The 23,933-nt window shown below is 52.5% G+C and overlaps 2 protein-coding genes across 2 annotated transcripts in view; both read left to right on the plus strand.

Annotated features, from left to right (window-relative positions):
- The window catches only part of KRT78 (keratin 78), a 29,789-nt gene extending 21,859 nt beyond the window's left edge, over positions 1–7,930 (plus strand). Inside the window, exons 4-11 of the mRNA XM_033866646.2 lie at positions 335–549; positions 1,603–1,663; positions 2,136–2,231; positions 3,064–3,228; positions 3,588–3,713; positions 6,255–6,475; positions 7,056–7,090; positions 7,170–7,930. Coding sequence (XP_033722537.1) covers positions 335–549; positions 1,603–1,663; positions 2,136–2,231; positions 3,064–3,228; positions 3,588–3,713; positions 6,255–6,475; positions 7,056–7,090; positions 7,170–7,429 — 1,179 coding nt within the window. The 3' untranslated portion in view covers positions 7,430–7,930. The remainder of the gene's footprint in view (positions 1–334; positions 550–1,602; positions 1,664–2,135; positions 2,232–3,063; positions 3,229–3,587; positions 3,714–6,254; positions 6,476–7,055; positions 7,091–7,169) is intronic.
- A 5,201-nt stretch (positions 7,931–13,131) lies between these two features.
- Positions 13,132–23,933, plus strand: KRT79 (keratin 79). Its single transcript, XM_033866648.1, is given in 7 exon segments — positions 13,132–13,605; positions 16,321–16,496; positions 16,498–16,539; positions 17,840–17,900; positions 18,024–18,119; positions 23,487–23,651; positions 23,862–23,933. Coding segments are annotated over 7 exon segments (1,086 nt in total).

Genomic DNA, 23,933 nt, shown 5'->3' on the forward strand with positions numbered 1-23,933 from the left:
GTCTCTGTGACTCCCTCGAGGAACTGTTCTCGATGGACTTGGGAATGGGGAAGTCTGGTCTCCTACTAGTTTTCTAATCACTTCTGCAGCAAGGAAGTCCCTCCTGTGGTCTAACTGGAGGCTCTCTGGTTATGCTGAGGCTCTGTTTAATTAGTGTTTTGAAATTCCCTTTATAAAAATGTCATTATAATTCATTTAGTGTGTTGGAAAATATTTATCAAAGGCCTTAAAGGCTCCGGGCTGGCTAGAGGGTTGCTCAGGCTTTATTTCCCAGAGGCTGTGCCCAAGGAGTCTGGCAGGGGCTTGCCTCAGGGACCCGCTGTTTGTGCTGTAGGTGCGGTTCCTGGAGCAGCAGAACAAGGTCCTGGAGACCAAGTGGGACTTGCTGCAGCAGCAGGAGTTGAGTGACAGTCCCCAGGCCCTGCGGTCTTTCTTCGAGGCCTGTCTGTTCCAGCTCAGGAAGCAGCTGGAGCAGCTGCAGGGAGAACGGGTGTCTCTGGACGCCGAGCTGAAGTCCTGCCAGTACCAGCAGGAGGAGTATAAAGCCAAGTAGGCAAAATGCAGCATCCCCATGGGCCCTGGATGGGGGCTGGGAGGGCTTGAATCAGGCTGTCAGCCAGAGGGTATCTCACTGCTGAGCTCCCAGGGTCACATGACCAGTCTCCCCTCTAGCCCCTCCGCATCCCCATTCCCTCTGATTCTCAGGGGGCCCCACCTGCTGCAAGTAAGTGGTCCCACAGCCCCTGATACCCAGGACTGGAGAGCCTCGATTCTAGCAGGCCCCAGTTACGAGGGCCACATTTCTGGTCAAGGCTGGCAGGGGCTTATTAAACAATGCCTATGTGGGTTTTTTTCTTGAGAAATTTCTGTTGAGCAGGCTGTGGGTCAAAGTGACTCAGACATTCTCTGGTCTCAGAGGTGGAAGAGAATTCATTAGTGGGAACATTCCTAGGCCTGTGGCATGACTCACAGGTAGGCTGTGGTTCTGGGTTCCCCGCCAGGTGACCTGGTGGTATGGAGAGAGCCCTGGACCAACAGGAGGCTTGGGGTTAGTGACTGTGAGCAAGGAATAGCTGTGTGGCCTTGGGCAAGGCATCTTACCTTTCCCAGCCTCAGTTTCCATATCTGTGGACTGGGAAAATGCCACTTGCCTTTCTTACCTTCCAGAAACATTGGGAACATTGCTCCAGGACACAGGTGGAAGGTCCTGGAAAGATTGGGGCCAGGAGACCTGTGTTTTAGATCTGCTTGGGCCACCTAATTATCTAGGACTTGGGCACATCTTGTAATCTCTCTAATAAAATCCAAAATGCCTGCTTCAGATGATGATTGTGAGTGGCAAGTGAGAAGAGTGTTTGAATGTGCCTTAGAAACATGAAGCAAAGTCGCCTGATGTCACAAGTTGACCTGGGCTGAAAGAGTGAAGAGGGACATAAGACATGACAAAGCTTCCTGATGGAAGAGTAGAGAAGCAGGCTGGTGGCGTGTCCTGCTTTGGAGCATCTAAAGCAGAGTGGCCTTTGCAGGGAGGGTGTACTTGGAGAGGGGCCTGGGCTCTGATGCCGGCACTCCAGGCAGCGTCTTTCTATACTTACTTGGCAGGTATGAACGGGAGGCCCACAGGTGCGCCACACTGGAGAAAGACTTCGTGGTCCTCAAAAAGGTGAGGGTGGGGCCAGCTGCTCTACCCGAACCCCAAGCATCCACCGTGCACAGAGCCCAGTCCTGGGCTGGGAGGGCAGTGGGTGGGAGATCCTCACGCACGACATGCTGTCACACTGCCTCTAGGGACCCTCTGAGGAAATAGGACGTCTACGTAGACACAGGGGGACCCTAGGACAAGATCCAACTGAGGGACTATGTGATGCGCTCTGGTGTCACTGTGGGAGAGGATGGGGAGGGAGTGGAAGAAACAGGACTGGTTAGGATGAATCAGGGAAGGCTTCCTGAAGGTGGTGTGGGTCAGTGTCAGGCAAAAGAGAGAGCAGGGCAGGGCGGGGCTGGAGGAGGAAGGAATGGGAGCTGGAGATGGCCATGGGGTGGGTGTTGGGCAGTGTGTGAACAGAACTCCTGGGTCAGAGTGGGACCCCCAAAGAGGGAGTGGGGGTATATGGCTTTTATCTTCCTGTCCCCAGGATGTGGATGGAGTTCTCTCGAGCAAGATGGAGTTGGAAGGCAAGGTGGAGGCTCTGAAAGAGTACATCTGCTTCTTGAGGCGTCTGTATGAAGAAGTATGGATCACTAAGGGCAGAAGTGATGGTCTGCCAGGGGCAGGTGGCGGGAGGGAAGAGGACAGGGTGGGCAGGCTCCTGTGGCAATAGTGGGAGTGGCTGGGAGGTGAAGCCTGGTTAGAGTGAATTAGATGCCGGTCATTCAGTCCTTTGATAAACAGTTACTGAGAATGTACCATGTGAATTACTAGGTATTGGGGATACACCAGTGAACAACCAGACAAAAATCATGAAGCTTGCTTTCTATTGGGAGACAGACAATAAACACTAGACCTAGTAAATAAATAAATGACCAAGTATGTTAGAAAGTGATAAATACTATGGGAATAAGGAAAATTAGAACAGGGAAAGGAGGATTGGGAATGTGGCAGGGGGGTAGGGCAGGTGGCGATTTCAAATAGGGTGGTTGGCATGGCCTTATTTAGAAGACAAAGTCTGAGCCAAGATCTGAAGGAAGTGAGGAAGACAGACACACAGTGGGGAATCTGGGATTCCAGGCAGAGGGTGCTGGTGTCTTTGAGGAAATGCAAGGAGGCTGCTGTGACTGGAGCAATGGGAACAAGAGAGAGGATGTGTTAGGAGGTCAGGGGAGTGATAGGGACCAGGTGATTTCAGACCCTGCTGGACACGTTCCTTTAATGTCCACGAGTCGTTGGGCAGCCCTCAATTCCAGAAAAGGACACAGCCCCGCAGAGGGCAGGGTGTGCTCATTGTCACCTGGCACGAAGGAGGGCTGCCTCCGAAGGAAGAGGGCACTCTGCCCACCTGCCCGGGGCTCCAAGGGGAAAGGGAGCTGGGGGGCCAACGGACACTGAGTCAGTCTTCCCCACAGGAGCTGGGCCAGCTGCAGACCCAGGCCAGCGACATGTCTGTGGTGTTGTCCATGGAAAACAACCGCCACCTGGACTTCAGAGACCTCATCACCGAGGTCTGTGCCCGGTACGAGGAGATCGCTGGGACCAGCAAAGCCGAGGCTGAGATGCTGTACCAGACCAAGGTGCCAGGGCCGGGGGACAGGCACCATGCTGGAAATGGCTGGGTCTCCCTGCCTGCCCCCCCAGGGTGGTCGTCCACCTTGGTCCCGTTGGGCAGTTGTAATAACCTCTCTGAAGCACCAGGGCTGGGTGGGCACTATGTTTCCCCTCTCCAGGAGGGAGGCAATGCAGGGAAACTGTGGGAGATGAGCCCAGACTTCCGCAACCACATCCCACCGTGTCCTGGTTTTCCAAGCGTTTTAACCCGCTTCCCAAATGAGGATGTGAGGAGGCAGAGAACCGGGGCCATGGTGTTCCTCATGGTCTTGGGGTCAAAGGTGAGGGTCCTCTTCACTGACGGTGTTACCCCATCCCCCATCAGTACCGGGAGCTTCAGGTGTCTGCCCAGCTTCATGGGGACCGAATGAAGGGGACCAAAGTCCAGATCACTCAGCTGCAGCAGGCAATTCAGAAGCTGCAGAGTCAGACTGAGAACCTCAAAAAGCAGGTGAGGGTGCCAGAGCCCCCAAGCCCTCTGTCTTACCACCTTTGTGCCAGGGTCACTGCTGGGTTTGTGTGAAACTTTGATAACTGGCTGGGGGTTTGGCTAATTTGGGGTGGAGAGAACTTCAAGCCCCATTTCAGAGGTGTTCAGCTCTCCTCCTGGGAATTCTAGCTGCATGGGCTCTGCACTGCCAACCCTGGCCCCAGCCCTCACGCTGCATTCCGTGTCTACATGCACATCTTGCTTTCAGCTCCTTGGGGAGAGGGTTCATTCATCTCTTTTCTTATCTCTTCTTTTGATACTTACTCGTCAAGCCCAGTAAGGACTCTAAGGCCACACGCTGAATTTCCTGGTCCCGTGTTAGGGAGGGAGAGTACCAGGATCTCAGGGAGCGGGGGACATGGGCAGGACGGTGGGGTGCCGAGACCCCCTTAGGGTCAGGTGATGCTGTGGGTGTGAGGAGCTGGGAGAGGTGGAGGGAGAAAATGGCAAGGGCAGGGAGGTGGGTTCCTGCTTCTCCTGGAGACCTGACTTCTAGGTGTGAGGATTACAGATTCTTAAGTTTTCAAGTGTCTTTGCCCTCACTTTCCCCAAGCCCAAAGCATCGTGTTTTTGGGATCAACAGGGGGTTGAGAGCTGAGACCACAGAGTCTGGCGGTTTCCTCAAGCACTTCAGCCTGACTCGCAAGCCATGGGTGGCCTGTCCACATGCAAGCACAGACCATTCAAAGGCCAGACTCAGTCTCCAACCATTCTGACCTGCTCTCCTTCGGAGTGTGAGGAAGGACCTGAGATGAGGGTGACCAGGTCCTATTACTCAATTTGCTGCCACGGTGTTTTGCCCATAAATGTGGACTTTTTGCTCTGGAAGCTTTGAAGTTCTCTGGGGATGTCTGATAAGATGCAGATTCCTGGGCTTCCCACCAGAGAGAGGGAATCTGAGTCTCTAAAGGTGGAGCCAAGAGGGCTTCCCTGGTGGCGCAGTGGTTGAGAGTCCACCTGCCGATTCAGGGGACACGGGTTCGTGCCCTGGTCTGGGAAGATCCCACATGCCGCGAGCAGCTAGGCCCGTGAGCCATGGCCGCTGAGCCTGCGCGTCCGGAGCCTGTGCTCCGCAACGGGAGAGGCCACAACAGCGAGAGGCCCGCGTACCGCAAAAAAAAAAAAAAAAAAAAAAAAGGTGGAGGCAAGAAACCTGCTTTCTCAACCAAGTTCACCCAGGTGACAATGAAGTGCGTGGAGTCTCAGAGACCAGTGGCCAGTACTTAGGAGAGTCACTATGTCCCCATGTCTGGGAAACACAGTCCCCCCTGCATAGCAAGGTGCCTTTCCTGGGAGAATCCTTCTTGGGGTCACAGCCCCCTCTCACTCCTCCTTTTCATGCAGAAGCCTGATGAACTGAGGCTACAGTAAGAGCGGTGGACTGGACCTCAGCTGTTCTGGGTTAGGGTCTCAGCTCCGCCACTCACCTCCTTTCCGAGTCTCAGTTTCTTCACCTGTAGAATGGAGACCCTGTTCCTCATCCATGGGGTGCTTTGTGGTAAGTGAAAGAGAGCCTTTAGGGAATGTCTTCTTTCTTGAACCGAACGTGAGGGAAAATCAACTAGATGGCTGATTGGACAGGGATGCTGTCCTTCCTCTAGGAGTTTTCTGTCGGATTGGAGAGGTGAGCACAGAGAATGTTTTTCAGACCCCAAACTGAGGCCCATGAGACTCTGACAACATCAGGATAAAGTATTTGAAATGGGGCTGTTCCAAAAACCTCAAGGACACGTGGCCCTCAAGATGAGACTTGTAGATAATGACCCGTACGGGACAGGAAGAGCTTTAAGTACCCTAGGAGAGAGAAGTGCTGCAGGGAAGGTGCTGAGGGTCGACAGGGTGGGGAGAAATAGGGGAAGATCATGGGAGAAAGTGGAGAAGGAGCTGCATTCATTTCCTGTGGCTGCCATACGAACAGACTTGGTGGCTTGCGAGAGCAGAAATCTATTCTGTCAGTTCTGGAGGTTAGAAGTCTGAACTCAGGTGCGGGCAGCCACACTCACTCTGAAGGAGCTGGGGGAACCCTTCCTCACCTCTTCCTGGTCTCTGGTGGCTCCGGAAGTTCCTTGGCATTCCTCGTCTGGTGGTGCGTCACTCCCATTTCTGCCTCCATCTTCACACGGTGTCATCTCAGTGTCTGTCTCATCTTTTTCTTGGACACCAGTCACTGGATATAGGGCTCACCCTAAATACAGTGTGATAGCACCTTGAGATCCTTAACTAATTACATCTGCAAAGACCCTATCTCCAAATAAGATTATTTTCTGAAGTTCTTGATGGACCTGACGTTTTTGAGATGCTACTTAACCCACTCTGGGAGTTAAAGAAGCAGAAGAGGCAATACTCTCTTTGACAATGAGAAGAGCTGGCCATGGCCAGGAATAATTTTGAGCTCTTGAGATTATGGTCCATCTCAGCCTTTAAGTTATATCCACAGTAGGTGCTTTGGGAGTCTGTGTCGGGCTTACAGCCACTTCTTCCCTTATTTCTACCCCTCTCTAGAATGCCAAACTGCAGGCTGCCATCGCCCATGCCGAGCAGCGTGGGGAGCTGGCCCTCAAGGATGCTCAGACCAAGCTGGCCGAGCTGGAGGCCGCTCTGAGAACCGCCAAGCAGGACGTGGCGCGGCTGTTGAGCGAGTACCAGGAGCTGATGAGCTCGAAGCTCTCCTTGGATGTGGAGATCGCCACCTACCGCAGGCTGCTGGAGGGCGAGGAGAGCAGGTGGGGCTGGTCAGAGGGCCCTGAGGATGTGTGACGGAGGTGGGGGTGGGGGGATGCAAGGCCAACACAGAGTGCTGAGAGATTTCTTTCTTTCTTTCAAAATAAATTTATTTATTTATTTTTGGCTGCGTTGGGTCTCCGTTGCTGCAAGCGGGCTTTCTCTAGTCGCAGCGAGCGGGGGCTACTCTTCGTTGCGGTGCACGGTCTTCTCATTGCGGTGGCTTCTCTTGTTGCGGAGCACGGGCTCTAGGTGCGTGGGCTCAGTAGTTGTGGCGCACGGGCTCAGTTGCTCTGCGGCGTGTGGGTTCTTCCCGGACCAGGGCTCGAACCTGTGTCCTCTGCATTGGCAAGCAGATTCTCAACCACTGCGCCACCAGGGAAGCCCCTAGGATGCTGAGAGGTTTCTTGACGCTGGGAGCCACCGGGGCCACCCATTCTGCTGGGAGGGATTTAAAATTGGGGACTGAGGATTTTATCTGCCCAGAGGGTGGCGAGCTGCTCTAAGAGGCTTAAAAGCACCTGGGAACATATTTTCTGCAGCCCTTCTTAGCATTTCTTCCTCTCGTCCTTTTGCCCCCAGGACGTCTGGGGAGTACACCGGTCAAGTCACTATCTGTGAGTATCAGGGGACTTTGGGAGAGGGACCCCATGGGGAATCGAGGACCTGCTGTGACCCTGGTGCCTTTCCTGGCAGCTGTTGGGCAAGGCAGCACCATCGTGTCTGGAGGAGCAGATGGTGGCCTGGTGGGCACTTGTGGACTCGGAGGCGGGAATGGCAGCTTTGGGTCCAGCCGCTCCAGCATCGTGACCGGTGACTCCAACGTCATCCTGGGCTCTGGGCAGGGCCCTGTCTTGGGCTCTTGCTCTGTGTCCGGCTCTGGCTCCAGCTCCACCTGCCACACCATCCTGAAGAAGACGGTCGAGTCAAGTCTGAAGACGTCCATCACATACTGAGTGACTCGGAGGCCATTTGCTCCTCCCGCCCTCCCGCCTTCCTGAGCCCTCTCAGCTCTTCTCCCACTCTTATCACTCCCATCCCTGCATGGCCAGCTCTGTGTCCACTGCCCACAGCCCGAGCCAGCCCACAGGGGACTCTGCAGAAGTCAGTCGGGTCCGGCCTGCTGTTCTGAATGCTTGCCCAGTCTGGCCTTGTTCCATGTACTGATTTGCATCTCATTTGTCCGCTGCCTACACCAACCAAGGAGCACAGCACCGAGCCTCCAGCCAGGCTCGTCCTCTCCCCCCTCCACAGCCTTCAGCCGAGCTAGGAAAACTCCTGGTTGGGCTTGGCCAGACTGCATCCGCATCCCAAGGGAGAGGCCTGAGGCCCACTGACAAGAGCCTGAGGGCTGGAACCAAGGGACACCATCCTTGCCCTCTTCAGCAGCCTCTGGGCCTCCATTTCTGTATTTCTGTCCAATTATTTCCCGTGAAATAAAGCAGCACCCAGTTCTCCTGGTAGTGGGTCTTCCTTTCGCTCTCCCTCCCCCTCCCCCCTCCCTCCCTCCCATAAATTTGATTGAGTGCCAGGACTAGGGCTACTCTGGCAAACAAGATCAGACCTATTGTGCCCTCCTAATGTGTCTTTCTCACCCCTTCTGTTCCTGGTGTCTCCTGCACAACCCCTCTGTGCTGAGGTCCTCTGTGTTCTGTCACTTCATCCAGTCCCCTCCCAGTGATGTGCTGGCTCCAGCTCCACCCAGGGTGGCAAACCTGGGTCTTGTCACCTCACCCCCATCTCTCACCTCTGAGCTTTAACCTGACCCTTCCCCTGGGCAGGTTAATAATTCAGCAATGATGCTGAGCCATAGCCTTAAATATGTGTTGAAAGGGCCTTTAGAGGACAGGCTGCAGGCCAGAGATGAAGGCTCCTTTTGGCAATGTGCGGCTTCTCTGCCGCTCCTTCCAGCAATTCAGCTCTGCCCCAGGATTGCACAGCTCACCCAGCAAAACAAAAGCTATGCAGCTACCCAGCTCACTCTCCTCAGGAGGCAATTTATGGAATATCTATGGTTGTTTGGGTAGGTCCTGTGGACATCTCACTCCTCACCCCAATCAGCTCATCAAGGGATTCTTTCCAACCCTCCACTATGCTCCCTGGGATGCCCTCCATCTCCTCCATCCCACTGATGTTTTAGTATCTCTTGTATCTTGCTCCCTGCTTAACTGCCTACAGTGGGCTCTACTCCTGACCAGGACAACCCCATTCATCCCTGTTCCTCCTTCTTCCCAAGTCTGCACCAGTTTTCGTCCCACCTGGAAACCTTCCCCAATTCTCCATGTCAGAATGCACGAGACCCTTCTTGTCCCTGGCACAGTCTGGCTGCACCCGTTGCTGTTCTTGGCTCTGTTTCTGTCCGGTTCTTGTCTGGAACGCAGGTTTCCTATTAGCCTGGGACCCTGGGCAGGCTCTTCTCCTGCACCCTGGATGGGGATCAGCAGCTCAGCTTGTGCCTGGAGGCTTGATGGGTACTTGGGACTGGAACTATGCCCCATCCCTCCTGCCCCTTGGTGCTCATCCTATCTCTGGGCCTGTCTGAACATGACCCTGGAAACATCTTCTCCTTCCCTCTTCTGCAGGAAGCTCTGCATGAAGCCGGGAGTGTGGGCATCAGGGCCAGGTGCTAAGAGGGCGGGAGGGTCACCTTCTCATTCTCCAGCAGCCCATCAGCTCCTGCACTGCTCCTTCCCTCTTCCCTGTCTCCACCTGGTCAACTCCCAACTCCATGGCCTGAGCTGCAGGAGGTCACGCCATTGCCCTCTCCTTTATGGGGAGGCCAGCCCTTTTCTCAGACCCACAGTTCTCTCCATCAAAAGTATCTAAGAAGGAGCTTTTCAGCCTTTGCCTTCTATGAGGGAGACATGAGTGGGTAAGCACATGGCCCTGGAGCTAGAATTCCTGGGCTTGAATGCTGGCTCTGCTATTCACTGGTGGTGTGACTTTGACCAAGTACTTGACCTCTTTGTGCCGCAGTTTCCTCACCTGTGAAAAGATTTTAGTAATAATGATACCTACCTCACCGGGCTGTGTGGGGATGGGACCATTCAGGGTCCCAGAAGGAAACCAATTTACCCAAGATAGTTCAACTAAATGGACTTTAATGAAAGGATTGCTTACAGAGGTGTGGATGTGGCTGAGGGCACAAACACAGGACGGAGAGGCCAGAGGCAGGCAGTTGTGGGAAGCCATTGCCACCCACCCCATCCCCCCACTCCCCCTGAGCAGGGGTGGCCAACCTTTGGTTTGTCCAGGGCCCAGGGGTTTTCCGGGGTGTGGGACTTTCAGTGCTAAAGCAGGACAGTCCCAGGAAAATCAGAACGAGATGGTGGCTCTGAGTAGAGCTGAAGAGACAAGAGGAAGAATGGATGACTGATTGGGTGATAGAGGTGCGGGGATGGGAAGAAGCTGTAATCACAGAGGAAGGCAGCCACCTCTGGAGCAGGGAGGGGGCCAGGAGGAAATAGCCACCTCTCTCTCAGATCTCCTGCTAGTGTCCCCTCCTTGGCCAATCCCCTCCTCCAGAAGCCAGAGAAGCAGGGAGCAGCCTGCAGGGGTCAAGGAGGTCTGGAATGGATCGGGGGCAGAAAGGATGCAAACGGAGCATCCCCAGCGTAGGGATTGGATGCATTACTGCATGGAAAGTAAGTGCTTAATAAATGACGACTATAATAATTATTCCTATTAGATGAGAAAGCGCTGCCCTGGATGGGGCTCCTCACGGGCAGTGGCTGTTTTCTTCACCTCTGCATCTTTCCTATCGCTCAGCCTGACTCACGTTGGGTGCCTGGTTGATGCCATAGGCTGTCTCCCCTCATCCTTTCCATAGTGGCAGCAGCGCTCTGTCCCCTCTGTCCTTGCGTCCTGTGCAGGGAGAGCCCCTGGACAGGGGAAGGTCTCAGAGATGGAAGCCCTTGGTCCAAGCAGCAGAGGTGGGGAGGGAACCACGCCTCCTACACTAAGGAGGTCTGAGTTTGGGTGTCCTGTATAAAGATGAGTGGAGAGTTGGACGGGAGGAGGCACAGTGGCTCCTTGCTGTCTGGGCTGGGACTGGTGAGACTGTCTCCAAGCAATAACGGTTAGAGTGGGCCCTGGGCTGCCTGAGCGCCTGTTACCAGCTCCCGGCACAAAGCCTGGCACAGAGCACCAGGTAAATACTGGAGGATGTCAGTCTCTGGGGAGAGGGGGAGTGTGTGTTTGCAGCTGACTCTACTGTCACCATCCTGGCTGCGCCTGACTCAGATGGCTGACATCACTCCCTTCCCCAGTTGCCACTGTCTCCCCCTCTCATGCTCCGTGGGGAGAGATAAGGGAGCTGAGAAAGTAATTATAGCCTCGGGGACAGGAGACAAAGGTTAGTGGAAGTGATGGCTCAGTTCTGGGACGGTGTGTCAGCAATTTTTTTTTTGTTCTTCTGCCTCATTTATTCTGCTATTGATTCCTTCTAGTGTATTTTTCACTTCAGTTATTTTATTGTTCAGCTCTGTTTTTTTGTTTTTGTTTTTTTTTTTTCGGTACGCGGGCCTCTCACTGTTGTGGCCTCTCCCGTTGCGGAGCACAGGCTCCGGACGCGCAGGCTCAGCGGCCATGGCTCATGGGCCCAGCCGCTCTGCGGCATGTGGGATCCTCCCGGACCGGGGCACGAACCCGTGTCCCCTGCATCTGCAGGCGGACTCTCAACCACTGCACCACCAAGGAAGCCCTGTTTGTTTGTTCTTTAAACCTTCTAGCTCTTTGTTAAATATTTCTTGTATCTTCTCTGTCTGTGCCTCCATTATTTTTCTGAGATCTTGTATCATCTTTACTATCATTACTCTGAATTTTTTTCGGGTAGAGTGCCTATCTCCATTTCACTTTGTTGTTCTTCTGGGGTTTTATTTTGTTCCTTCGTCTGGAACGTATTCCTCTGCCATCTCACTTGGTCTGACTTCTGTGTTTGTGGTCCCATGGACTGCAGGATTGTAGTTCCCCTTGCTTCTGGTGTCTGCCCCCTGGTGGGTGAGGCTGACCTAAGAGGCTTGTGCAGGCTTACTAGTGGGAGGGACTGATGCCTGCCCACTGGTGGGTGGAGCTGGGTCTTGTCCATCTGGTGGGCAGGGCCATGTCAAAGGGTGTGTTTAGAGGTGGGGGCCAGTGATTTTTGAAAGGATTTCCCTGGCGGACCTTGCTTATAGGCAGAGGTGAAGGGGCCCAGAGAGGTTGAATGTTGCCCGAGGACATACACCTCAGTGGGGATTCATCTCCCAGCCCAGCTCCCCCAAGTGCCTGGTGTTCTAACTCTAGGCAGGGAGAAGAATCCTTCTTGGGCATTAAGGGACTAGTTCTGTGAGCACCTTCACCCCATCCTCCATGGGAGGCTGGGTTCACTCCTTCAGGCAACTGGGAGCCATTTGTAGCCTCCCAGAGGCTCTAGAAAGGATCCCACAGCCTCCTGGAGTGGCCTGCTCTCTGCCTGCCTTCCTGTGGGGGTGGTCCCATGTCCTTTCCTTTGGGATCCTGGGGACACAGTTGCTGAGAGTCCCAGCTCTAGCCCTGGCAGCTGTGTGAGGACCACAGCAAGTGCTGTCTCTGCTCCTTCCTCAGGCAAGTCTCTCTCCTCTTGGTGCCCCTTCCTTGCTGAAAGCTAAGGTGGGTGAGGAGGAATCATCTCTAACTCAGGTCCTCAAAACTCCCTCGTCCTAACACTTGACTAACACTGATGCTTCCCATTTCTCCCTTGGGGATATGTTTGGTCCCAGCAGCCTGAGGTGAGGGGGCGTGGAGGAGTGTCTGCGATGTGATTTGAGGAACCCCCTGGCCTTTCTGGATTGAGCACTGGGGCTCCGCGGGCTGGGAAGACTGGGGTGTCCATAGGCCTCTTGGGGCTTTTCTTGGACACTTACGTCTTCCTTTTTCTTTTTTTTCTGCTGCACTGTGTGGCATGAGGAATCTTAGTGCCCGGGAGCCTGGGCAGGGACCCTCTTCTGTCTTTGTATCCCCTTTGCCCAGCACAGGATCTCCACCGAGCAGACAGTCTGCCAGCGTATGACAAAAGATCAGGCTGCCTGCCCTATGCCACCCCAGGCTGTCACCTGTGCCCCTACACCCTGGACTTGCCAGGAGGCACCGAGGCCATGGGCCGGGAAGGTGGGACTGGAACAGGTCTGGGCACCCTCTCCACAGCCCCTTGCCCAATGCCTCCGCCCTCACCACCGCACAGCCTGGGCCCTGGGGCCTTGGCTTACCACAGGGGACTGGGACCAACCCCAGAACAGAGCCCCACTGATGGTGGCCACAAAGCCTGGGTGGGAGGAGGCCAGCCAGTCACTGCGTGGTGGCGGTGGCCATGGCAGCCCCTATCATCCTGTTCCAAGTCAGGAGCGCCCCAGGGGGGAGAAGGGGGTGGCATCCTGCCCCAGACAGTCTCGGCTAAGCCCCAGCTCTGGAGCTCAGGCAATAACTGGGAGCAGCCCCTCCCTCCCGCTATGGGAGAGGAGACTCCCCTGACCAACAGGGCCCCTCCCTCTCTCCAGGGGCGATGGGGCAGGAGTGTCTGTGGGGGGCAGGAGTGTCTGTGGAGCCCAGGAGCCGGGAAAAGATAAAAAAGCCATCAGTGGCCCAGCAGCTCACCGTGCTCTTTCCCAGCTCTCCCGGCCTGCACTCCAGCCCTGCTGCAGCCATGAGGTCCTCCGCGTCTCAGCAGACGTACTCCACCAAAGGGGCCTTCAGCTCTAACTCTGCCAGCGGAGGCAGCGGCTCCCGGGCCCCCAGCAGCATCAGCTGGGTGACCGCGTCCCGGAGTGGTGGCAGCGGGGGGAGGGCCCGCTGTGGCCCCAGCATGGGCGGCTTTCGCAGCCGGAGCCTCTATAACTTGGGGGCCAGCAAGAGTATCTTGGTGAGCGTGGCTGGAGGGGCCTCATCTGGACAGGCCCTGGGAGGCTTCGGCCTTGGTGGTGGGGCCTATATGGACCCGGGGGCTGGCAGGCAGACGTTTGGGCCTGCCTGTCCTCCTGGAGGCATCCAGCAGGTCACTGTCAACCAGAGCCTGCTGACCTGCCTCAATGTGGAGATCGACCCAGAGACCCAGCGGGTGCGCACCCAGGGGCGGGAGCAGATCAAGACCCTGAACAAGTTTGCCTCCTTCATCGACAAGGTGGGCCGAGGTGGAAGGAGGCAGGGAGGGGCCATGGAGTGCAAGCCAGGCCCCTAAGAGAGGGTGGGCTGGGCGGAGGCTGGTGCAGCCCATGTGCACTGGGGCCTGGAGTGGATGGAATGACCTTTGGAGCACTTCTGGCCTGAGCGTGGGACGCCTGGACCCGAATGGCTGGACCGTCTTTACTGTAGTTGATGGTGAATCTCGAGTCCACTCACGAGGACTGTTGGCCCAGCCTAGCTTGACCGTGTTGCAGCCTTTCTTATAGTCGTCATTAATGGGGTTACACGGCAGCCTTGTCCCCCAATTAAACAGTGGATTGTCCTCATTGCTCTTCTTAGTGGGGTGGCCCTCACTGCCTCTTGCTGTTTTGTAGCTGGGAAAACGGGCTCAAGTGTCAAGTCTCCAAGGAACCCCATCTGTTGCCTGTTCTCTTGGTTTTGGAGGAGGTCTAAGGACAAAGATGTGATCAGGACACAATGGTGGGGGGGGGGTCCTAGGGGAAGTCTCCTTTTCCCTTCTCCAATTCTTCCTCGCTGTTCCAACCAAGGAGCTCAGTTTGGGGTGGAAAATGAGCATGGTGGTCACCAGGTCACCATGACCCGGGGATATGCAGTTTGATCTGTCCCAGATCAGGAGTGTCCTGACTCCTCCTCCGGCCCTCAGGCCAACTAGGGAAGCTCTTGTAGTAATCTCTGGCATTTCCAGGTCCACTTTGCTGCATTGTCTACCTCTACCCCGAGCCCCCCCAGGCAGTGGGACCATGATGAGGAAAATCCTGGTGGATGACCATACCTTGCTTGGTTCAGTGATTTGTGGGTTCCCAAAGGATATTCATGTCCCCTTTCTCATATGATACCCACAGTATCTCATGAGGAATCAGTCTAGTGATAGTGTGTTCCTTTTTTTTTTTTGAAGGATTATTTACTTATTTATTTACTTATTTTTGGCTGCGTCTGGTCTTGGTTGTGGCATGTGGGCTTCTCTCTAGTTGTGGCGTGCGGTTTTTTTTTTCTCTCTCTAGTTGTGGCGCACAGGCTTAGCTGCCCTGCGGCACGTGGGATCTTAGTTCCTTGACAAGGGATCGAAACTGTGTCCCCTGCATTGGAAGGCAAATTCTTTACCACTGGACCACCAGGGAAGTCCCGTGTGTCCATTTTTAAGAAGAGAAAATTGAGGTCTGGAGAGGTTGAGTGATTTGCCCAGGATCATACAAGTACTTGGAGGCAGAGGTAGCCCTGGGACTCAAGTTCGTGGCATAAAGAGGTCTTTTTGTCACTGCTGCCTAGTGCCCTGGGGCCATGTGACTGTGGGCCTGGGGTGCTGTGGAGGTGGGATCTGGAGAGACCTGATGGCAAAGGGTGAGGCAAACTGTTCTGCCCACCTCCTCACCTTTTCCCCTAGTGACTTTTGTTTCTTTTGTGGGACTGTCCCAGAGGTCAAACAAGCAACACCTTCTCAGACTCTCAGAACCATGGTCTGGGAGCTGAGGCCTGACAGGTTGTCCGTGTCTGATATCCTGAAATCCTGGGTGGGCAGAGAACCCCCCTGGGGGCCCATTAAGTTCACGCCATGAGCACCCTTCTGAGTCTGTAGAAATAGGGCTGGACATCCATGTTTTAAAAATTAAAAAAATGTTGGGCTTCCCTGGTGGCGCAGTGGTTGAGAGTCCGCCTGCCGATGCAGGGGACACGGGTTCGTGCCCCGGTCTGGGAAGATCCCACATGCCGCGGAGAGGCTGGGCCCGTGAGCCATGGCCGCTGAGCCTGCATATCCGGAGCCTGTGCTCCGCAACGGGAGAGGCCACGACAGTGAGAGGCCCGCGTACCGCAAAAATAAATAAATAAAAAAAATTTAGAAATGTCAAATTTACAGAAAAGTTGCAATAATGGTACAACATATTCCTATATTTCCTTTCACCCAGATTCACCAATTTTTAGCATTTTGTCACATTTGCTTTCTTTCTCTCTCTTTCTGTATGTATATTTGTATATATCCATATGTACCTATATATACACGTATACTATATATGTATCTGCATTAAAAATTTTGATTTTGATGCAGAATTGAGGCTCAGAAACATTGATCTAGTTTGATTTACCCAGGATAAGTGAGAAAGGGAGACCCAGGAAGAAGTGACTTGACTTCTTCCTGGGTCAGGAAGTAAATGACTGACTGAGCGGGGCTTTTTAAAAAAAATTTATTTATTTATTTTGGCCACGTTGGGTCTTTGTTGCTGCATGTGGACTTTTTCTAGTTGCTCTGAGTGGGGGTTTCTCATTGCGGTGGCTTCTCTTGTTGTGGAGCACGGGCTCTAGGCACGCGGGCTTCAGTAGTTGTGGCTCGTGGGCTCTAGAGCACAGGCTCAGTAGTTGTGGTGCACGGGCTTAGTTGCTCCGCGGCGTGTGGGATCTTCTCAGACCAGGGATCGAACCCATGTCCCCTGCGTTGGCAGGCAGATTCTTAACCACTGCGCCACCAGGGAAGCCCCGGAGCTGGGCTTTTATGTTTATTAGCTCTTTAGAGTCCTTGTCATTGGATTGGACTGTCTTTTCCAGCAAAGATTGTTCACTCAGGAACTCCTCCCCACAGCAAGACAGAGGCCCTGCACTGCCCTGTGGTGTCCTGGTCAAGACAGATGGTGACGATGGGCCAGGTCCTTGGTCCCTCCTGGGGCTGGGGCTGGCGCCAGCCACCCTTCTTGCTCTGGCTCAGGTGCCGTTCCTGGAGCAGCAGAACAAGATGCTGGAGAACAAGTGGGCGATGCTACAGGAGCAGGGCCAGAAATTGGGCATCATCTGGAACAATCTGGAGCCCCTCTTTGAGTACTTCATCAACAACCTATGGGGGAAGCTGGACAACCTCCAGAGCGAGCAGGGGAGGCTGGACTCAGCTGAAGAACGTGCAGGATCTCGCTGAGGACTTCAAGAGCAAGTGAGGAGAGCTGGATAGGCTGGGGCCATGTGGGGATGGGGAAGGGTCAGCCTGGGAAATCTCCCCAGAGAGGGCCACCCTATTCTTGGGTCCAGGGACCCAGCTGGGGGAGTGTCCAGACAGAGCTGCTTCCCTCGGGGGCTCAGGTCCTGGACCCATTGCCTCCTGGAGGATTGTCACACTGTGTACTGTTGTAAGATGAAAAAATATTATAAGGTAGGGAGAAAAGTGTAATGAACATTTATGTTCTCATTACCCAACTTTAATAATTGTCTACTCATAGCCAATTTTATTTTGTCTACACCCCTACTCACTCGCTTTTCCTCTTCCCTTATTGTCTTGAAGCAAATCTCAGCCATCATGTCATTTCATTCACAACTATTTTTACTGGATATATTCATATAGTTCATCTGCATAACGTGACTTAATAACACACAAACACAATGCCCTAAGAACACCTAAATCTTTACTTTTTTTTTTTTTTTTTTTTTTTTTACGGTAGGTGGGCCTCTCACTGTTGTGGCCTCGCCCCGCTGCGGAGCACAGGCTCCGGACGCGCAGGCTCAGCGGCCATGGCTCACGGGCCCAGCTGCTCCGCAGCATGTGGGATCCTCCCGGACCGGGGCACGAACCCGCATCCCCTGCGTCGGCAGGCGGACTCCCAACCACCGCGCCACCAGGGAAGCCCCCACCTAAATCTTTTGAAACAATAATCCTCAGTATCACCAACTATCCAATCAACAATTGAATTTCCAATTGTTCCATAAATGTCATCAATTTAAAAAATACAGTTTGCTTGAATCAAGATGCAAATAAGGTTCACATATTATGATTGGTTGGTCTGTATATTTATGAATTTAAGGTATAAACTTTCATATCTTTTCCCATTGCTTGACACTGGCAATTTCTAAACCTTAAATTCTCTGCAAAAACAGTTGGAGAGAAGTTGGTGTTTTCAATGACATCCTATTGTAGAAAGTGAACGCAAAGGTTAATCATTGTTGACATATCTTCAACCTGTTCCCATAAAGCCTCCCAAGGGCTCTGATCCAAAGAGATGGCTACTCTCAATTGCCATATTATTGCACAAATACTGTGCTTATTTCCTCAAAGGAAGTGGGAGGAATGTTTAAAGACTGTATCCCTGTTTCTTCATTGGTTAGCTGCATTACAGAACTGCTCCCCAAAGGTGTTCTTGGCCATTGTGGGACCCATCAGGGCTTCCTTAAAGCCAACTGGGTTCAATGTCTTAAAAGGCAGAACTGGGGGGAGGCTGGGCTGAGTCTTCCCTGTGTAACAGGTATGAGGATGAAAGCAACAAGCACACTGCCGCAGAGAACGAGTTTGTGATGCTCAAGAAGGTGAACGAGGTGGCAGGGAGTGGGGGCAGGTGGTCTTCGGCTGCCAGGGTGCTGGGCTGACTCGGAGAGAGGTGAGAGCCCTGGGGGCTGAGCCAACCGCCCTGCTCTCTCTCTCGCCCCCAGGATGTGGGTGCTGCATACATGGGCCAAATGGATCTGCATGGCATGATAGACATCCTGATAGAGGAGATGGAGTTCTTGAGGCATCTTTATGAAGAAGTAAGGTAGCCAATGGACAAGGATACTTACATTCACATACAGCTTTGGGGATTCCCCCTGGAAGTCTGATCAGAATTCACTAGTGCAACTTAATTGATAGAATATAGCACCTGGACCTGGATCAGTACTCGTTTCCATGTTTATGTGCTTATGATGGGCCAGGAACTGAGCTAAGCTTTTTACATAATCCTCTCAACAACTCCATAATATAGGTTCTATTACTGTCTCCCTTTTATAGTCAGGGACACTGAGGCTCTGAGTAACTTGCCCATGGTCACACAGCTAGTTAGAGGCAGTTCTGAAATTAAAACCTGGTCCTTGGACTGTTATACTGTTCCCCTTGTTGCCCAGTTTGTAATGGAGCAAGGGATACAGGAGCAGAGATGGACAGAGAGTGGGGACTGAAATTCCATGTGAGAGCAGGAGGTGAGGTGTGGGTAGCAGGTAGATCACAGAATCTACGAGGGGTCCCAGGAAACAAGGGGGCTTTGAAGACCAAGGTAAGAGGGTTGAACTTGACATGAGTTGGTGATAGACTCTTAGATTCAATAGGGAGCCCAAGGCCAACCTTATGCTCAGAATAAGAGTCCTTTCTCTAATATCCCTGACGGGGGGCATGTAGCCTTTACTTGAATACTTCTAGAGGCAGGGAGCTCACTCTTTTTTAGGGCAGGCATTTCCATTATTGAACAACCGTATTGGAAAGCTGACTTGAATCTTCTTCCCATGACTTCTGCTCTTGATTGGCCCTGATTCTGCCCTCTGGGCTGCACGTATCCCATTGTCTTCCATGTGACACATGTCTGTCATATGAGAACAATGTAGTGGTCGGGATGATTAGTGAACTGACATTTGTGGCATGTGAGAAAGTTGGGGAAACAGCATCCTTAGTCCAGAATCCAGAAAACAGAGAGGTGGGGAGGAAGGTTACAGATACAGACCTCTCTTCATGCAGCCTAATATTGTACTAGTTTATGTGTTATTTTTAGAAGCCATTTCACAATGTTTGCCCCTTAAAAGCTCCCTGGGTTTTTTTACGTGAACGCCTTCAAGTGAGACATGCATCCCCTGTCCTCCAACTTCCTGTATTTGGGCAGCTGAATTTTTGAAACTGAACGCAAGAGTTAATGATTCCCCTTTTTCCTGTGAAATGTTATTGTGGTTCCATCCCATCATTTTAGGTCACTGTGGGTGCTTTGAAACTTGATTCTCCTATCCATATATTGGAGGTGTCCAAATGGCTAAGTGGATATATTACTGATGCCCCAGCTTTGGGTTATCTGCAGACCTGATAAACTTTCAGTTTAGTTATTTACAACATTTCAGTGTAAATCATTGATAAAACACATTAAGGCGGACAGAGCCAAGAAAAGAGTCCTCGTCCAAGAGCTAGATCTTCCTTGGTGACTTCCCACCAGGCTGATCTCATCACTCCACTAATAAATAATTTGTGTTTCAAGAGGCTCAGTTATTTTAAAATCCAGTGAACCATGGCATCATCTGGCCCACATTTTTCTGTCTTATTTTTAAGAATGTCAGAAAAAAAGCATTTCCAAAGAGAGGGGAAAAAAAGCCGTCTTCCAAAGAAAGTCTTGGTCAAATAGCATCTGTGGCATCCTTGAGTAGTTTGGCAACACAGCCGTGGAATAAAATCTATTTGGTTTGACTTTTCCTTAGGGAAGTCTTGCTGGCTCCATGCCTCTTACCCACATTTTAGAATTCATTCTAGAGGTTCATAGGAGATTGATATCAAGTTTAAGTTGGAGAAGTCTAAATCTCTCCCCTTTGAAAATGAGGACGTTTTCATGTCTCAGGCTCTGGAAACTCTTCTACTGTCTATATTTGTCATGGATCTCCAGGGGTGTTTATTTCCTTGGCCATGGCCATGGGGTCCTAGGATTTGCTCCTCTGGCTTGGACCCCTGAGATTCCCAGCAAGGCCAAGGTCTCTCATACCCTCAGTGTCTGTCTTGGCTTCCATTTCTTCTCACGCATCCTGCCCTTTCCAGTTTGATGACTGTTTTCTTGATGGGAAAGAGCAAATGACATAGCAGTTGAGTTGTTGGCTTTGCCTGGGTCTTCTGTAGGGTTAGCCCAATGCTACCTCCCTGTTCTTCACACCTAGAGCTTGTCTAATGACCCCTGTCCACTGGCCTTAGCGTTTTTCCAAGTACATCCTTGGCTGTGTTGTTCCCCTTCAAACATCTCTACACGCCTGTCGGGATGAGCTTGTTGGGGAGTGTTCTGTGCCATCATGCTGATCTCTTAGGTGCCTCCCCAGTTTCTTTTTTAGTGGGATCACCGATGGGCATTCACCATCCGGAGCTTCCTTATTCTCCTCTCTCAGGGTGGACTCTCCTTTAGGACAGGTCAAGGGTGCCTAGCTCCTCTTCTCTGAATGGGTAGGAACTAGCTTTCCTACTCTCTCAAAAAGCTTTCCCTTCCTTTGCTGTTCCCTGTCCGTTTGACACATGTGGCTGAATACCTTCCACACGACCACAGAAGGACAGTCTGCCTTTGTGGGTTACCATGTGACGAGAGCCATGTTGGGACAGGGATAAGGTGCATGGGGCAGGCTGTGGCTGACCCTCCCTGGGAGGTCTGGGGGCATTTCAGAGGAGACAGCATTCGTGTTGGATTTTGAAGGAAGGGCGGGACTTCTGAAGGAGGAGCAGCGAGGGTCTGCCAGCCAGGGCCCCAGCCTGCGCCATGACGCGGAGGCACCAAACAGCACGGTGTGTTTGGGGAGCAGCAGGTGACCTGGCGTCAAGTGTGTGGGAGAAATGGATGAGGAGATGAACAGGGAAGGCGAGCTGGGACCAAACCAGGGTCACTTCCTGTCAGAGTTCCCCATGTCTGTGGGCACCTCCTTGCGGGGGGAAGAGTGAAGGCCAGAGCAGTCATTCCCTTGCTTGCATACCGGGCGTGATGGCTAACACTGCACTCGGTAATCGATTTCATGGTCTGGTTTTGGTCAAGCCAGATCTCAAGGAAATCCAGAAGGCCAGCCACCAATCCCTGGTGTGTTGTACAGGGCAGGAAAGTTACCTCGTGGCTTCCCTCTGGTCCGGGGGCTCCCTCCGGGATCCAGCTCCAGTACCCTCACTTCGCCCCTCTGGCTCCTTTTCCCATGCGTGGGTGCTCCCTCCCCTCAGGGCCCCAGATGTCTAAGGAGCTCACACCTTTAATCCACAGAGTTCTCTCTCCACTAGCATTAGCTCTTTCTTTGGAAAGCCTGAACTTTTTATCCTCTAGTCCTAGCAAGAACACCTTTATCCACTCTTGATGGTGTCTGGTAGATAGTGTTTGCCTCCTTGTCTTAAAAATTCCAAGTTAATTTTCCTCAGGACCACGCTCTGGCATGGGACTGTAGAGGGACCCTGAGCTGGGGAGGGTGACGGGTGATGCTGCAAGATGATGCTGGCAACGCACGACTGTGACAGAATGACTTGTTCTGTGGCACATGCCTCACGGGCATCCTGACTGACTTTTGGAGAAATCTGGGCAAATGATTCATTTTACTGAGCTCCCACCATGGGCCACGTATGGATCTGAATCCTCAGATCAACTGCATGAGGAAGGTATTATCACGGCCATTTTACAGAAGAGGAGACTGAGGCCTCGTGAGGCTTAGTGATGACAGTGGTCCCACAGCTGGTAGATGTCAGACTGGGGACTTGAACTTAGCTTTGTCTGTCTTTAGAGCTCATGTCTTTTTTTAAGAAAAAATTTTTAATTTTTTCTAGTACACTTTGGCCATGCCGCGTGGCATGTGGGATCGAACCTGTGCCCCCTGTTGTGGAAGCGCGAAGTCTTAGCCACTGGACCACCAGGGAAGTCCCTAGAGCTCAGGTCTTTTCACTAAACCGTAAATATTTTAGTGATTGGATTTCTGCCCCCTCTCCTCCCAACCCATTTCACCTTTTAAAAGAGAATCTAATTTGAGAATTTAAATCTATGTCCATACAGATGTCAGTTTTGGCTTTGCTAGTTCTTTCTTTCTTTTTTTATAATTTTATTTTTTAATTGAAGTATAGTTGATTTACAATATTGTGTTAGTTTCAAGTGTATAGTAAAGTGATTCGGGTATATATATATATTCTTTTTTCCCCGATTCTTTTCCATTGTAGTTTATTACAAGAGGTAGTTCTTTCTTTCTTTATGCCCATCTCCATCTCAGTCTGTATCATCTCAGGTTCTGGTGTCAAACTCCCTGTGTTTGAGACTTAGCTCCTTGCTTAATAGTTTGTGATTTTGGGCAAGTTGCTCTCTGTGCCATTGGGAAAGGGCAGGGAATGAGTTAGTACCTGTCAAGTGCCTAGCACAGTGCCAGATCACAGGGAACGTCCACTAATGTGGATTGTTCTTGCCATTCTTCTATCTACTGTAATCCCACTGGCAGCAGTGAAGGGCAGCGTGTGAGCAAAGTTGGAGACAAGACCAGAATATGTTGGAAGGTACTGACTTTGAGGCGGAAGATTTTCTTCCCTTTGGGAGCCACTGAGGAGCACTGAGTGGATGAGGGATTTGATCGGAGCTGGGGTTTGGGGCAGTTTGTCTGCAGCCCAGGGCAGGAAGGACCACGGGAGAGATAGAGGCAGAGCCCAACTGGGAGTCAACACAGTCATGACCTAGTGATAAGAGCTGGTCTCAAAGCCCAACATACCGTTCTCGGCATCTTTAAACGTCATTTTAGGTGTGAGAGCTGATGGTCCTGGAAACACAGGGAGGGCCCAGAACATCAGCATGGACTGTAGATAATTAGTGTATTCCAGAGGAAAACACTTGGGCTTTGGACACTCACCTGACTGGTTCCAGGCTGGGCCCTGCTGGGTCAGACTGGATGACCTTGGATCTTGTGACCCTGGATGTGTCACTTCTTTTCTCCAAGCCTTGTTTCTCACCTGCCTATGTCAGGACCACTGTGAATGGTGATGCAAGTTGTTAAATGCCTGAGCAGAGAGTGGCGTTTGAATCAGGCCCATACTTGGCTGCCTCTGTCCAGAGGAGTGCTGTTTCCTAATTTGCACAGAAGCACCCTGTGGGCCAGCTGTGGCCCTGCCTGTCTCACAGGGTGTTCTGAGAATTAAAGATGAATGTGCTGGCTCAGGCCTGGTACCAGCTGGAGTCCAGTCAGCACACATTCCCTTTCCCCTTCTTTAAGCTCTTGGAAGCCTGCAAATCCACACAAAGAAAGATGTCTATAAAACTGGGAGCCCCATTCCAGCTGGAGAGATTGAGGCCTTTCCTGGCAGTTGTAGCTTCCTTCTAGGGCGGAGCCTGGGGGAGAGCACAGGCCTCCTGATGCCACCTGGGGACCCCTGGCCTGGAGCATGGGCACTGGTGACAGCTATTTCTGTTTTTGCAGGAGCTGAGTCAAGTGCAGACTCACATGTCTGACACCAGTGTCATCCTCTCCATGGACAACAATAGCAACCTTGACCTGGACAGCATCATCGCCGAGGTTAAGGTCCAGTATGAGAAGATTGCCCAGAAGAGCAGGGCTGAGGCCGAGGCCTGGTACCAGACCAAGGTGAGAGAATGGCCAGTCCAAGGATGTGGGCTAGGCCCGCACCAGGACCTTCCCCCATTGTGAGAGGCCTGGGCAACTGGGCTCCTTGGAGGTCTGGGGCCAAACACATCCAGCCTACACATTCTGCTGTGAGGGTGGGCCCAGGGGTCAGTGGTTACCCATGGGGGCCTGGAACGATCTGACAGCTCACTGTCATTTCTTTGCCTCCAGTACAAGGAGCTGCAGGTGACAGCTGGGAAGCATGGGGACAACCTGAGGGACACCACGAATGAGATTGCATAG

The sequence above is a fragment of the Tursiops truncatus genome, chromosome 11 (genome assembly GCF_011762595.2).
Source record: "Tursiops truncatus isolate mTurTru1 chromosome 11, mTurTru1.mat.Y, whole genome shotgun sequence".
NCBI classification, from domain to species: Eukaryota; Metazoa; Chordata; class Mammalia; order Artiodactyla; family Delphinidae; genus Tursiops; species Tursiops truncatus.